This window comes from Schistocerca serialis, chromosome 2 (assembly GCF_023864345.2).
Source record: "Schistocerca serialis cubense isolate TAMUIC-IGC-003099 chromosome 2, iqSchSeri2.2, whole genome shotgun sequence".
Classification (NCBI taxonomy): Eukaryota; Metazoa; Arthropoda; class Insecta; order Orthoptera; family Acrididae; genus Schistocerca; species Schistocerca serialis.
Genome location: NC_064639.1, coordinates 688,810,878 through 688,824,167, shown reverse-complemented (window position 1 = coordinate 688,824,167; position 13,290 = coordinate 688,810,878). Strand labels below are relative to the sequence as shown.

The 13,290-nt window shown below is 44.9% G+C and overlaps 1 protein-coding gene across 3 annotated transcripts in view; it reads left to right on the top strand.

Moving 5' to 3' along the window:
* LOC126457818 (dolichyl-diphosphooligosaccharide--protein glycosyltransferase subunit STT3A) overlaps nucleotides 1–13,290 on the top strand; it is a 109,464-nt gene that overhangs the window by 73,171 nt on the left and 23,003 nt on the right. For 2 of the 3 annotated variants that reach the window (XM_050094437.1, XM_050094436.1), the window contains one exon: nucleotides 3,165–3,403. In XM_050094437.1, coding sequence (XP_049950394.1) covers nucleotides 3,165–3,403 — 239 coding nt within the window. The remainder of the gene's footprint in view (nucleotides 1–3,164; nucleotides 3,404–13,290) is intronic. The other variant, XM_050094439.1, reaches the window with a different exon arrangement.

Below are 13,290 nucleotides of genomic sequence, written 5' to 3'. Positions count from 1 at the left end.
GCACCCTCAGTGCTCCTGCCCTGCTACTGATCATATTTTTTACGTTATGGCAGAGATTAATAACAAAATAACTTCTACGAAATGAAATGGAAAAATCCTACACTGTGTGACGTATGCTTGTGCCATTACAGTCTCTCTCTCTCTCTCTCTCTCTCTCTCTCTCTCTCTCTCTCTCTGACAATCTTTTTATTGTTCCTCTCTGCATCTCAGTATCTCTGCTAACAGGGTGAGTACCAACTACCCTTTTTGTAATATGTTACATTCCATCCTGGATTTTCCATTGTCTTATATATCTTAAAGGGTAACAAATGCAAAAAAAAGACCAATTATTATATGTGAAAGCTGACCTTTGCTTGTAGCTATACTGAAACTATTAACTTTTCCCATTTATGTGTACGTGCTATTTACCAGTGATGTTGCTATAGGCTGACTACATCATGTGTCCTATGCTCAGAATATTTGTTGTCATTGGCTGGCGAGATCATGTGACTTGAGGTATGATTGGATGACAAACGTACATCACAGTCTTGCTTTCAGTGCTTCAGAAACTAATGAACTGTATTTGGTGGAATGCATATTCATACTTTCATAACAAAGTTCATAGTTTACATGTTGCCGCCCATCAAAAAGTTTCCAAAACATGTTTTTTGATGTGTTTTGTTTCCACAAAATGCCAGGAAGTTATAAACCAATGTCTAAAACCTTTACCATTCAAAGGATTGGTAAGTTTATAAACTTTACAGTTCCTGCCACTGAACGCAAACTGTATTTTCACCTGGAAAAAGTGTATTTTTTAACTAGTTTGTTTGGAGAAGGCAGTGGCAGTAAGATGTAGTTTGCAGTCAGAAGTTCATCAAAGGAGTGTGCTCTATAGTCTGATTAAAATTAATTGTTAGCCGACTTCTATCATTTAGCGCTACAGTGCAGCTGCTGCTTGGTTATAGATGACACGCAAACATAGCCAGTCACTTCACAAGTTCTGTTGCTTATGTGTAAACCAGAGCAGTATTGGCAGAAACCGCCATAAGTTTTGATGGGAATATGAGATGCCTTGTCAATAGCTGATTTTAAGTGACCAACAACTGTACTGTGGCAGGCAACATGTTTTGCAGCACTGAATTTAAACTTGCTCTGGCCTAACTACAACCCCACAACATGCAGTGTATCTGAGAAAACATCAGTCAACAACTTGCGGCAGAATTGTTAATCATGCTCACTTTGTTCATGGCGATTAAAGCTAACCTCTACGAGCAAACTCAAGACAGAGAAATTTTCAGTGCTAAAAGTAAACCATAATTTCTTGCTTTCATTTGTTACTTGAAACTATCCCCATACTGGATACACAAGCTGATCCTTTACCAGCTGGTGAACAGTCCTGGGTTCCCCTCTGTTGTAGGTTACAGAAAACACGTCCTTGGTGGCACATAGGAATAAAGCATACTGTTCAAAAGTAAGAAAATTAATTTGTGTTTTTACCTCCACCGATCGTTAGCTCCAGACAGCTGCGTTGTAGAAAAGTGTGTCTGTACCACTCGATTCAAAGTGTATGAGCAGTTGGAAACAGTAAGAAGGTCCTGAACACTTTCTTCCAGAAGACCTTGATAATTCGACACTTTGTCAATTCCTCGCTTCATATGCATTGCAACAGCCCTCCAATCCATTTTGGTGACATTTTTCAGGCCCTGAATAGTATTTATAAACCTCCAGGTCAAAATTTATATAGACTGTAGTGAGTCCTAAACCCAATAGTTTGGCGTCAGGCACCAACAGCATAAATTAAATATTTTAGATGAGAGTTTAAATGTGCCATCGATGAGACACGTGTTGCTATTGCTAAACTGCTAATGATTCTGCCACATATGGATATTTGTGGTGCTACCCTGGAAAATATGCACAATTGTCAGTAATGATCCCTCACTGAAGGTAGCCATTTGTTTATAATCCTTGTTTGGTTTGCAAAGGTGGAGCATTACTTGTCACAGGAACTAACAAACAAGTGATTAATGTGTGATGTAGAAGAATGTAGTACCCTATAAGTTGAAAGAAATGTTTAACAATAGTCATCATCTTGATTTACTAGTGTGAATAAAACTTACTAAAACCTGTATCATTCCGCCCACAGATGGCAGGGGCTGTGAGTCGGCCATTAGAGCGCGTTGTGCTTAGCAGCATGTTTTGGCATTGAGCTGGTCAATTCTGTTGTTGGTCACTGTTTCGTGGTGGCCACTCATTTGAGTGGACAGTTGTTCAGTGCTCATGCTCACATAAAAAGCTGTGCAAAAGTTACAGCAGAACTGGCATATTCCGTGACTGCATTCGCAGATGGTTCTGCTCTGATAGAGTAGGATATACCAATAAAAAGTGTTATGTTCGGCCTAAAAGTAAAAAGTCATGTAGTTCATGCTGAACTAAATTTTAGTTCCAAGTTTGTGATAAAGAGTATCTGTATGACCTAAAATGTTACAGTTGTGAGTCACTCACTCATTCATTGTAATTAAGCTTAACTCCTATTTAAGGAAGAAATATCTGAATACCCATACAATCATTAAAAAAAGGAGTTTTAAAATTTACCTAACTCTTGATTTTGATAAAGCACTTGTTACAACAGATGTGGCAAGTGACAACACTTTTCAGGTGATCATATTTAATAAGTTCTAGATTCAGCAATATGGATTTAACTTATGATTATGAACCACTGCACTCCTACACAAATATGTCAGAATTCTATGATAATTAGCAGTTCTTTATATACTGGAAATATTAATAATGCAGATACCTTACCAGATAATCTCATTGATTTATCTTGGTTGAGCAATAGGGCAACATTCCACTGTATTGTCTTCATTTAGTTCTGTTCAAGTTCCTTTCTTGGCCATAAAACACGGGTAGCCGGTATTTCTTCTTCTTCTTCTTTTAATTTTTTTAAATTTATTTGCGGCACATAAAAGTTTATATTAAATTCTGGTGTGTTTGTTAGCTGCAATAATGTGCCAGAATCATTCAGAATACTACTCCATATTTTCACTCAAAGCACCTTTGAACATATTTTGGTTTCGAGATTTAAAATATTTTGTGCATATTTCTTATCTATGTTAGTCTTAATGACCATGCCAATACAAATAAAAAACTGTGCTGCACGTAATGTTGTTTGTTTTTTGTTTTAGGAAAGATTTCTCCATGGACTGGACGTTTCTATTCACTCCTTGATCCTTCATATGCCAAGAACCACATACCCATAATTGCATCAGTATCTGAGCACCAGCCGACCTCTTGGTCCTCTTTCTATTTTGATCTGCAAATATTGGTGTTCTTGTTTCCTGCTGGACTTTATTTCTGTTTCTCCAAACTTTCTGATGCTAACATCTTTCTGGTGCTCTATGGTGTCACTAGTATTTACTTTGCGGTAAGTAATTGTAAGAAAAAAGGATTGCCTAGATTTTATGTAACTCTTTTTTTTTTTCTTATTGATGATTTGTATGTAAACTTTCAGAAATATGGAGGCTGCTGAGAAATGATTTGTGATTTCATCATTTTTTTTTAAATTCAGTTATGTAATACTATTAATGTCAGAAGCTAATTAATCTGCTCTTTGTAGAACAGCTTTTATCACTATACAATACATTTTATTGCAAGTTACATCCTAAAAGTTGCTCATTTCGTAAGATACTCCATACCCAAATATTTTTAAATTTGAAGAATTTAATTGAGAAATAGAAGATATGTGAATGTTTATTGGAAAAGTATTAAGATAGTTGTGCGTTATCTTAAATTCAGTAGTGAATAGGTACTGAAAGTATAAACGAGCATTGGTGCTTGAAGTTTATGGCATCAAAAATATCAAGTTCTGTTACAATACATGTAGATTTTATAAGACATAGCATGTAGAAAGAGTGATTGAATGAAGAGGAGTAACCACATACTGTAAAATCTTCAGTAAATGTGGGAGGTTGCTTATTATTATTTGCACTTAAGAGACTGTTACTATACATGATTTATCTGCTGGAGGCCTATGGTCCAGGAACTGTATACCGAAGTCAGCGTTGCTCATCAATAAGCTTCTGGCTCTTTGAGTCACCAGCATGTTAACTGAAATAGGAAATAAAAGAAGGCACCCATAACAAGAAATTCTGAAAGAAAGGTGTCGGAGCAAAATATAGTTTGTGTGTGATGGCCTAGGAGCCATTAAGATTTCAGCTGGTTTGTGTAAATAGTTAGATTCTCTGTACTGTGTAAGTGATCAATTTGCTTCACTTGTCCACACAAAAATGTATATTTGGTGGACACAGGCTTGCTTCATATTGCAGCAGAGATTTTAGTTACTGGAAGTTTGTGAGTACACGTTCTTGAATAAAATTGTTACTGCTGCTGCTTTGTTATGTCGCCCCTTTTAACAGAAATCAAAATGGGACAAAATAAGTGTGATTGCAAACCCAACGAAGAGAGAGAATGACAATGACAAGGACTTGGTAGTTTTTAAATCACTCGCCATTTTCAGCCAAGTGGTCTAGAGGCTCCCACATGACCATCATGGATTTTGATGAAATTTTGTATGAACATTCACACATGTTCTCAATGAACACTGGTAAAGTTTCAGATTCAGAAATTCAATACTTTCGGAGATACAGTCACTTGTTTAAGACCATAGCACAGCTTCTATAGTGCATCCTTGAATTTTCAGCAACTTTGAGATGAGATCTCTCTGTAAGTATTTGCATGAAAGAAACAAAACTTGGCCATCTTATACAACTTTTAGAGCTCTTTAAAGTAAAATATAAAGAAAAGGATCTCTGAGCAATTTTCATATAGATAATTTGAAGCAAAGTTGGGCGAAAAAATAGCTGTTTAAAAAAAATGCGAACTTTAGTTTTTTTGTATCTCCAAAAGTAATTGTGGGATGTACATGAAACTTTGCACACCATAACTCACCAACACAAGGTCTTAGAATATAAAATTTCATTCTCCTATTGCTTTCCATTATTTCACAAATCTAGGGTAAAGTTGTCGATTTTTCAAAAAGTGCTAAAAATGGGTATTTTTAGTCAAATTTTTCAAAAAAAGTGTTTTCTCCAAACTCTTCTAAACTATGGTCATTAGAAAGAGCATATTCTAATCTGTCTAGAAAAGTGGATTTGGTTTTGCAATGCAAGCATATAAGGCCCTAAAAAGTAGCATCATCAAAGAGGCGCACTGGAAGTTTGAGCACATTTTTCTGGCACTCAAATTATACCTGAAATCTTTTATTTTGCCTTATACATGTTTATTAATGTCTGGGATAAGTGAAATAAGAAGTCCTGATGAATAGGACATAGCTTAAGTCCGAATAGCAAAAGAATAAAAATAGAAACAATGTTATTTCTTAATTGTCACTCCTCCCCCTCTCCCTCCCCCCCCCTCTCCCTCTCCCTCTCCCCCCCCCCCTCTCCCTCTCCCTCTCCCTCTCCCTCTCCCTCTCCCTCTCCCTCTCCCTCTCCCTCTCCCTCTCCCTCTCCCTCTCCCTCTCCCTCTCCCTCTCCCTCTCCCTCTCCCTCTCCCTCTCCCTCTCCCTCTCCCTCTCCCTCTCCCTCTCCCTCTCCCTCTCCCTCTCCCTCTCCCTCTCCCTCTCCCTCTCCCTCTCCCTCTCCCTCTCCCTCTCCCTCTCCCTCTCCCTCTCCCTCTCCCTCTCCCTCTCCCTCTCCCTCTCCCTCTCCCTCTCCCTCTCCCTCTCCCTCTCCCTCTCCCTCTCCCTCTCCCTCTCCCTCTCCCTCTCCCTCTCCCTCTCCCTCTCCCTCTCCCTCTCCCTCCCCCTCCCCCTCCCCCTCCCCCTCCCCCTCCCCCTCCCCCTCTCACACACACACGCACACACACAATTATTATTAAGAATGAATGTAAATCATAGAATTTATTTGCATAATCATATATTTATTAGTTGCCTGTTTAATGAACAACACCAGCTTACTGATTGGAAAAGAAGTGTATAAATGAGTTGCTATGGTCCATGGTGGCTTAACCACTGCAAGTTTCATTTCATCTGAGAAAACCAGCATTCCCGTTGCCATAGATGCTATGCCCGACAGCTTAGCAACAACAGCCACGGGTGGGTTTCTTTACCACAGGATCCCAAGCCTGATAGTAAAATTATTTAAGTTCCCTGTGTAAAATTAGAAGGCACTCTTGGGTTCCTTAGATCGTTTCCTCTAACCTACTTCAATTTTTGATATGCTACATTAATTTTCTGATGAATATAAAGAGGAATGGTGTATTGCCGGCCAGACGAATTTACTGATGGAGCTGGAATAACTGCAATAATGTGGTGTTCCGGAACCCAGCACTTGTCACTTCTTGGTGGCCAATAAAATGAATTTGCTGGACCATGTGGTTGCATAAAGTTTATAAATGCATCCCTTTGCTCTGTGGAGGTCTCTCAGATATTCCCAATCCACCACAAGTTTTCATAGAGGCATGCAACATATTGTCCTGGTTGGAGAGCAGACATTAATATGCCTCCTTCATTACTGTGACCCATTTTAGCTAGAAAAGATGAAGGATCATTTGAAACGCTGCTGACCTGAATTGTTGTTTCATGAATAGGTAAAAAGTGATGATTTTCTCTAGTGCCTGCTAGTTTGTCCAGGTTTAAACCTCTCTTCTTGTGACACAATATTTTTTTTTTTTTTTTTTTCAATTTCGTCTTCACTGACGAAAACAAATTTAATTCCATTAATGTTTCCAGAGCAGAAGTGAAATATATCTAGGCGAGTAAGAATTTGTCCATTAAGTGGTCGTTGCAAGCTTGCTCTTGCTGCTAACCACTTTATTGTACCTCCAATCCCATCACAAGGTGATTTTGCGTGACTAGTAGCAAAAAAATTCCATTTGGCTGTCATTCCAAAATCACTCTTATGATAGCACAAATTTAGGAAATTCTTGAAATTTTTATATTGAGCACTGGAGCCATCACTGACATAATGAATGTGGGACATCTGTGCAAACCGTGCTTTTATATATTTGATGAGCTCCTTGATAAAAACGTGAACTGTAATAGTGTAGTGCCGCAAACAATCACTGATAATGCAAAAACTTAAAGATTCTACTCATTTTGACGAAAGTAAATAACAAATGGATGAATTGTTGCTTGACTATTGTCCCAGTGGAAGCCTTGCACAGCATCCTGAATGATAAAAGAATAATTTTCTGCAAAATCCATTAGGACAACAAGCTCTTCGTCTTTCAGATGACATTTAAGGCCTTTAAGATGCAAGCTTTGATGCTTGGCAATGTAATGATGGCATGACAGACTCCATATTTTATTTTTTACATCTTCAATAAATTCATCCACTACCATTTGCTTCGTGTCCAGTGTGGCCCGATCGGTATGTATCCATTGCTTAAACACAATAACTTCCTGTGGCTCATGATCTAGGAAATAGCTGGCAATTTCAGATGCTATAGCTTCGGGCCCGGGCACCTTTCACAGCGATGTAGCATGCACTGTTTTAGAGTTCAAACTGCAAACTGCCTTGCTGAGAAGCTCCTGTTAATTTTCACGTATACCAGCTCTGCTAAGCATAAGCTTAACATTTTGGTGAATTGCACAGATGCAAACTGCATGCATTCTGGCTGATCCTACTGTTACAAGCCATTTGGGTCTAAGTTCACAAAACTTTGAGAACCCTATTTCTGGACCATTTATATTCTTATAGATAACATACATTTCCCGTAAATTGCAAAGTAACAATCTTTTCTGAATGTATGTCTTTCTATCTAAAAGTCTAACTGAAATACTATCTTTTTTCCAGGGCGCACCCTACTATACTCATCATCTTCAAAAAAAATTTCGCACCCTACTAGCAACTTATGCTGGTAATTTCCTGCTTTGCCTATTTTCGGGAAGTGCCAGAATGCCCTTCTCTGCCTTAAGCTTCCGAGCATTCTTCACCATGCTTTCGGACACGCCGAACTGACCTGCTGTTTGTCTGACTGTCCAACTTACAGGTGCCAAGGTTAAAATTTGCATCTTTTCTTTATGAATTGCATTCTGCATCTTGGCTTTCAGTTCAGTCAACAAATGTGCATAGTCGGCACAGTTTCCACATTCCTTAATTTCACTAGCATCTTCAATTTGTCGGTTTACTCCCATTGCATTTACAATTCTGTTTTTAATCACATTTTGAGCCTTTTGAATTTTCTTCTTCACATATTGGGGCTTATCTCTGTAGCTTACTGTTCTCTTCAGGGTTGAAATACCGATAGACAATAAGCTACTATTTAATTATTCTTTTGGTGTAAAGTCCTCATCAGAATGTGATGATGAGGCTGATAAAGCTTCGTCCAAGTGTTTATTTAAGGTAGTCCTGCAAGCCGGACAAATTTTCTGACCTGGCTTTATGTTATTAACAAGCTGCTTCTTCAACATATCAGAAGCCTTATTAGCTGTTTCAGTATCAAGAGTGCGAATTCCTGCCTTAACATTATGATTCACATTCCCAAAGGGCCCCCCTGCGGGTTCGGGGGTTAGACTAGGCCCGCGGTATTCCTGCCTGTCGTACGAGGCGACTAAAAGGAGTCTCCAATGTTTTGGCCTTAATGTGATGGTCCCCCTTGGGGTTTGACCTCCATTTTTCAACATTCTACAGAAGTACGAGCCTTTTGGGGAAGGACACCTTACATGGTGTACCACTGGTCCTAAGTGCACTAAGACCTTGGCACTCAGCATTGCACCGGCGTTGTCACCATACCCATTATTCCTCAAATTGGGCCTAAACGCCTGATGGGTTGTCCAAGTTACGCCCATAGTGCATCTCCATCTGCACCAGCGATCATGATGGACTTTCCATGGCACCAGAAATCCAGCACGGTAGCCAGCCCGTTGTGGTGGGGTCGTCATGTACCCTCTAGGTTGTAGCCCCCTGACAACACAGGGATCGTACTGCCGATACCTGAGCTGCACCCTCCCCACGTTGGCCAAGGAGTAGATGCCCGTCTCCTTGGGGCATCAGGACTCCCGGCAATGGTCATCCTGCCAGGTGGCCCTTGCTGCGGCTGGGTGGCGCCCGTGGGGAGAGCCCCTGGTCGGAGTGGGTGGTATCGGGGCGGACGTTTCGCACATGAAACGTCAACACGTATCAGGTCGCTCTGCGGCCGAGTCTTCCAAAAGAAAAGGTACCGTTTCTAGTTCTGGTTCTCCTGCCCTTTCCCCCTTGGCCACTCCATGGGAGGAGGGGCAGGCCCGCCGGCTTGGGGCGAAGTACTTCCCCCGCTATTTGGTCTGTTCTCGAACAGATGGGGGGACGTTCGCCACCTCCAAGCCCATGTTCTTTGTTCAGCACATTGAGGACGTCTTCGGGGAAATCGAGGCTCTCAGCAAGATGCGATCGGGGTCCGTTCTTATCAAGACCACCTCTGCCACACAATCGGCGGCACTCCAGGCGTGCGACCGCCTAGGGGACATCCCAGTCTCCATTGTCCCACATCTGGCACTAAATAGGACGCAGGGGGTTATTTTTCATCGTGACCTCCTGCTACAATCTGATGAGGAGCTCAGGGCCAACCTGGAGCGCCGCGGCGTGCATTTCGTCCGGCGAATCCAGCGCGGCCCCAAAGACCGTCGCATCGACACCGGGGCCTTTATCCTCGCCTTCGAGGGGGACGTTCTCCCGGAGAAGGTAAAGGTGATGTGCTACCGGTGCGACGTGCGACCTTACGTCCCGCCTCCTATGCGCTGTTTTAGGTGTTTGCGCTTTGGGCACATGTCGTCCCGGTGTGAGGCTGAGCCCCTTTGTGGCGACTGTGGACGTCCTCTTCGTGAGGAACATACTTGCACCCCACCACCTCGGTGCCCTAATTGTCCTGGCGTCCACTCGCCTAGGTCCCCAGACTGCCCCGCCTATCAGAAGGAGAAAAAGATACAAGCAATCAAAACTTTGGATCGGCTCTCTTATTCTGAGGCCAGGAAGAAGTATGACCGCCTTCATCCCGTGTCCCTGGCCACTTCGTTTGCCTCAGTTGTGTCCACTCCTTCTGCTGTATCCTCACCTCTCTCCTGTCCCCCCTCCGCCTCCTCTGCCCATCAGGGGGCTCTGCCTCCGCCTCCCAAATCCCTCCCTTCCAACTCCTCCTCCCCCGCGGCCCCCACCCCCCCTGCCCCAGGGGCCACCCTTCCTCCTCCTCCTCCTCCTCCCCCCACGCCACCTGAGAAGCGATCCTCTTCTCAGGCGTCCATCGGGGAAACGTTCCGGACCCCAGCTTCCGAGGTCCGGCGTTCCAAAACGGACCCCGCGCGTGAGGACCTTCTTCGGGTCCAGCCAACCATCCCTGTGCCTCCTCGGCCTTCCAAGAAGGCCTCCAAGAAGAAGTCTCTCTCCCCCTCTCCACCCCGGCGCGTTTCATCTGACGCTTCATCTGAGAGTCGCTGCTCCCGGCCGTCCTCAGTTTCGCCGGGACGCTCTGCTGCCAGGCGTTCCGCCGGCCTTTTGTCGGCAAATGATGCGGCCCCTCCTACACAATCAGGGACAGCGGCCGCAGCTGGCGACGAGTCGATGGAACCGGATCCGCCTGCCGTCAGCTGTAGCGTTGTTGCCTCGCAACCTGGCCCTCTGCGGCCATCGAGGTGACCAGCTCTTCCCCGTCTCGTTCCCCCAACTTTTTGACTAGCAATGGCGTTGTTTCATTGGAACGTAAGAGATATTCGATCTAATCGGGAGGAATTACAACTGCTCCTCCGCCTGCACTGTCCGCTCGTCCTTGGTCTCCAGGAAACCAAGTTGCGCCCGACTGACCGTATTGCCTTTTCCCACTATACCTCGGAGCGGTATGACCTCGCCCCTGCGGACGGTCTCCCAGCTCATGGTGGGGTCATGTTGCTCGTTCGGGACGATGTCTATTACCATCCCATCCCATTGACCACCCCACTCCAAGCAATAGCTATCCGCATTACTCTTTCTGCTTTTACTTTTTCAGTTTGTACCGTCTACGCTCCACCGTCATCTGCTGTTAGTCGGGCTGACATGATGCACCTGATCGATCAGCTTCCCCCGCCGTTCTTATTGTTTGGCGACTTCAATGCCCATCATCCCCTTTGGGGCTCTCCTGCATCCTGTCAAAGAGGCTCACTCTTGGCGGATGTCTTCAACCATCTCAATCTTGTCTGCCTCAATACCGGCGCCCCGACTTTCCTCTCGGACTCTACTCATACCTACTCCCACTTGGACCTCTCGATCTGTTCTACCACTCTTGCCCGTCGGTTCGAGTGGTATGTCCTTTCTGACACCTATTCGAGCGACCACTTCCCCTGTGTCGTTCGTCTCCTGCACCACACCCCATCCCCACGTCCTTCGCGCTGGAACATACTGAAAGCTGACTGGGGACTTTACTCCTCCCTGGCGACCTTTCCGGACCACGATTTTCCCAGTTGTGACAGTCAGGTCGAATACCTCACGGCTGTTATTATCCATGCTGCCGAACGTTCCATACCTCGTACTACTTCTTCTTCACGTCGCGTTTCCGTCCCCTGGTGGAACGAGGCTTGTAGGGACGCTATCCGTGCTCGACGACGTGCTTTACGCACCTTTCGCCGCCATCCTACGTTGGCGAATTGTATTGAATACAAACGACTCCAAGCGCAATGCCGTAGAGTCATCAAAGACAGCAAAAAAGCTTGTTGGGCCTCTTTCACCAGCTCCTTTAACAGTTTCACTCCCTCTTCTGTCGTTTGGGGTAGCCTGCGCCGGCTGTCGGGCATTAAGGCCCACTCCTCAGTACTTGGCCTGACCTCAGGTAATGAGGTCCTTGTTGATCCTGTGGCTGTCTCCAACGCCTTTGGCCGTTTTTTCGCGGAGGTTTCAAGCTCCGCCCATTACCATCCTGCCTTCCTTCCCAGGAAAGAAGCAGACGAGGCTCGGCGACCTTCCTTCCACTCGCTGAATCTGGAAACTTACAATGCCCCCTTTACTATGCGGGAACTCGAACGTGCGCTTGCACTGTCCCGGTCCTCTGCTCCGGGGCCAGATGCCATTCACGTTCAGATGCTGGCACACCTTTCTCCGGCGGGCAAAAGCTTCCTTCTTCGAACCTACAATCGCGTCTGGACCGAAGGTCAGGTCCCCATGCGTTGGCGTGACGCCGTTGTTGTTCCTATACCCAAACCCGGGAAGGATAGACACCTTCCTTCTAGTTACCGCCCCATTTCTCTTACAAGCTGTGTCTGTAAGGTGATGGAGCGCATGGTTAATGCTCGGTTAGTTTGGATTCTTGAATCTCGACGACTACTTACTAATGTCCAATGCGGCTTTCGTCGCCGCCGCTCCGCTGTTGACCACCTTGTGACCTTGTCGACATTCATCATGAACAACTTTTTGCGAAGGCGCCAAACGGTAGCCGTGTTCTTCGACTTGGAGAAGGCTTATGATACCTGTTGGAGAGGAGGTATCCTCCGCACTATGCACAAGTGGGACCTACGCGGTCGTCTGCCCCTTTTTCTTGATTCCTTTTTAACGGATCGAAAGTTTAGGGTACATGTGGGTTCCGTATTGTCCGACGTCTTCCTCCAGGAGAACGGAGTGCCTCAGGGCTCCGTCTTGAGTGTAGCCCTTTTTGCCATCGCGATCAATCCAATTATGGATTGCATTCCACCTAATGTCTCAGGCTCTCTCTTTGTCGATGACTTCGCGATCTACTGCAGTGCCCAGAGAACATGCCTCCTGGAGCGCTGCCTCCAGCGTTGTCTAGACAGCCTCTACTCATGGAGCGTGGCAAATGGCTTCCGGTTCTCTGAAGAGAAGACGGTTTGTATCAACTTTTGGCGATATAAAGCGTTCCTTCCGCCATCCTTACATCTCGGTCCTGTTGTTCTTCCATTCGTGGACACAACTAAGTTTCTAGGGCTCACGTTGGACCGGAAACTGTGTTGGTCTCCACATGTCTCTTATTTGGCGGCCCGTTGTACACGTTCCCTTAATGTCCTCAGAGTTCTTAGTGGTTCATCTTGGGGAGCGGATCGCACTGTCCTGCTTCGCTTGTATCGGTCCATAGTCCGATCGAAGCTGGATTATGGGAGCTTCGTCTACTCGTCCGCTCGGCCATCCCTCTTACGCCGGCTCAACTCCATCCACCATCGGGGGATACGTCTTGCGACCGGAGCCTTCTACACTAGTCCTGTCGAGAGTCTTTACGCTGAAGCTGCCGAGTTACCACTGACCTACCGGCGCGACGTACTGCTGTGTCGGTATGCCTGCCGGCTGTTGTCTATGCCCGAACACCCCTCTTACAAGTCCTTCTTCGCCGATTCTCTCGACCGTCAGTACGGGTTGTATGTGT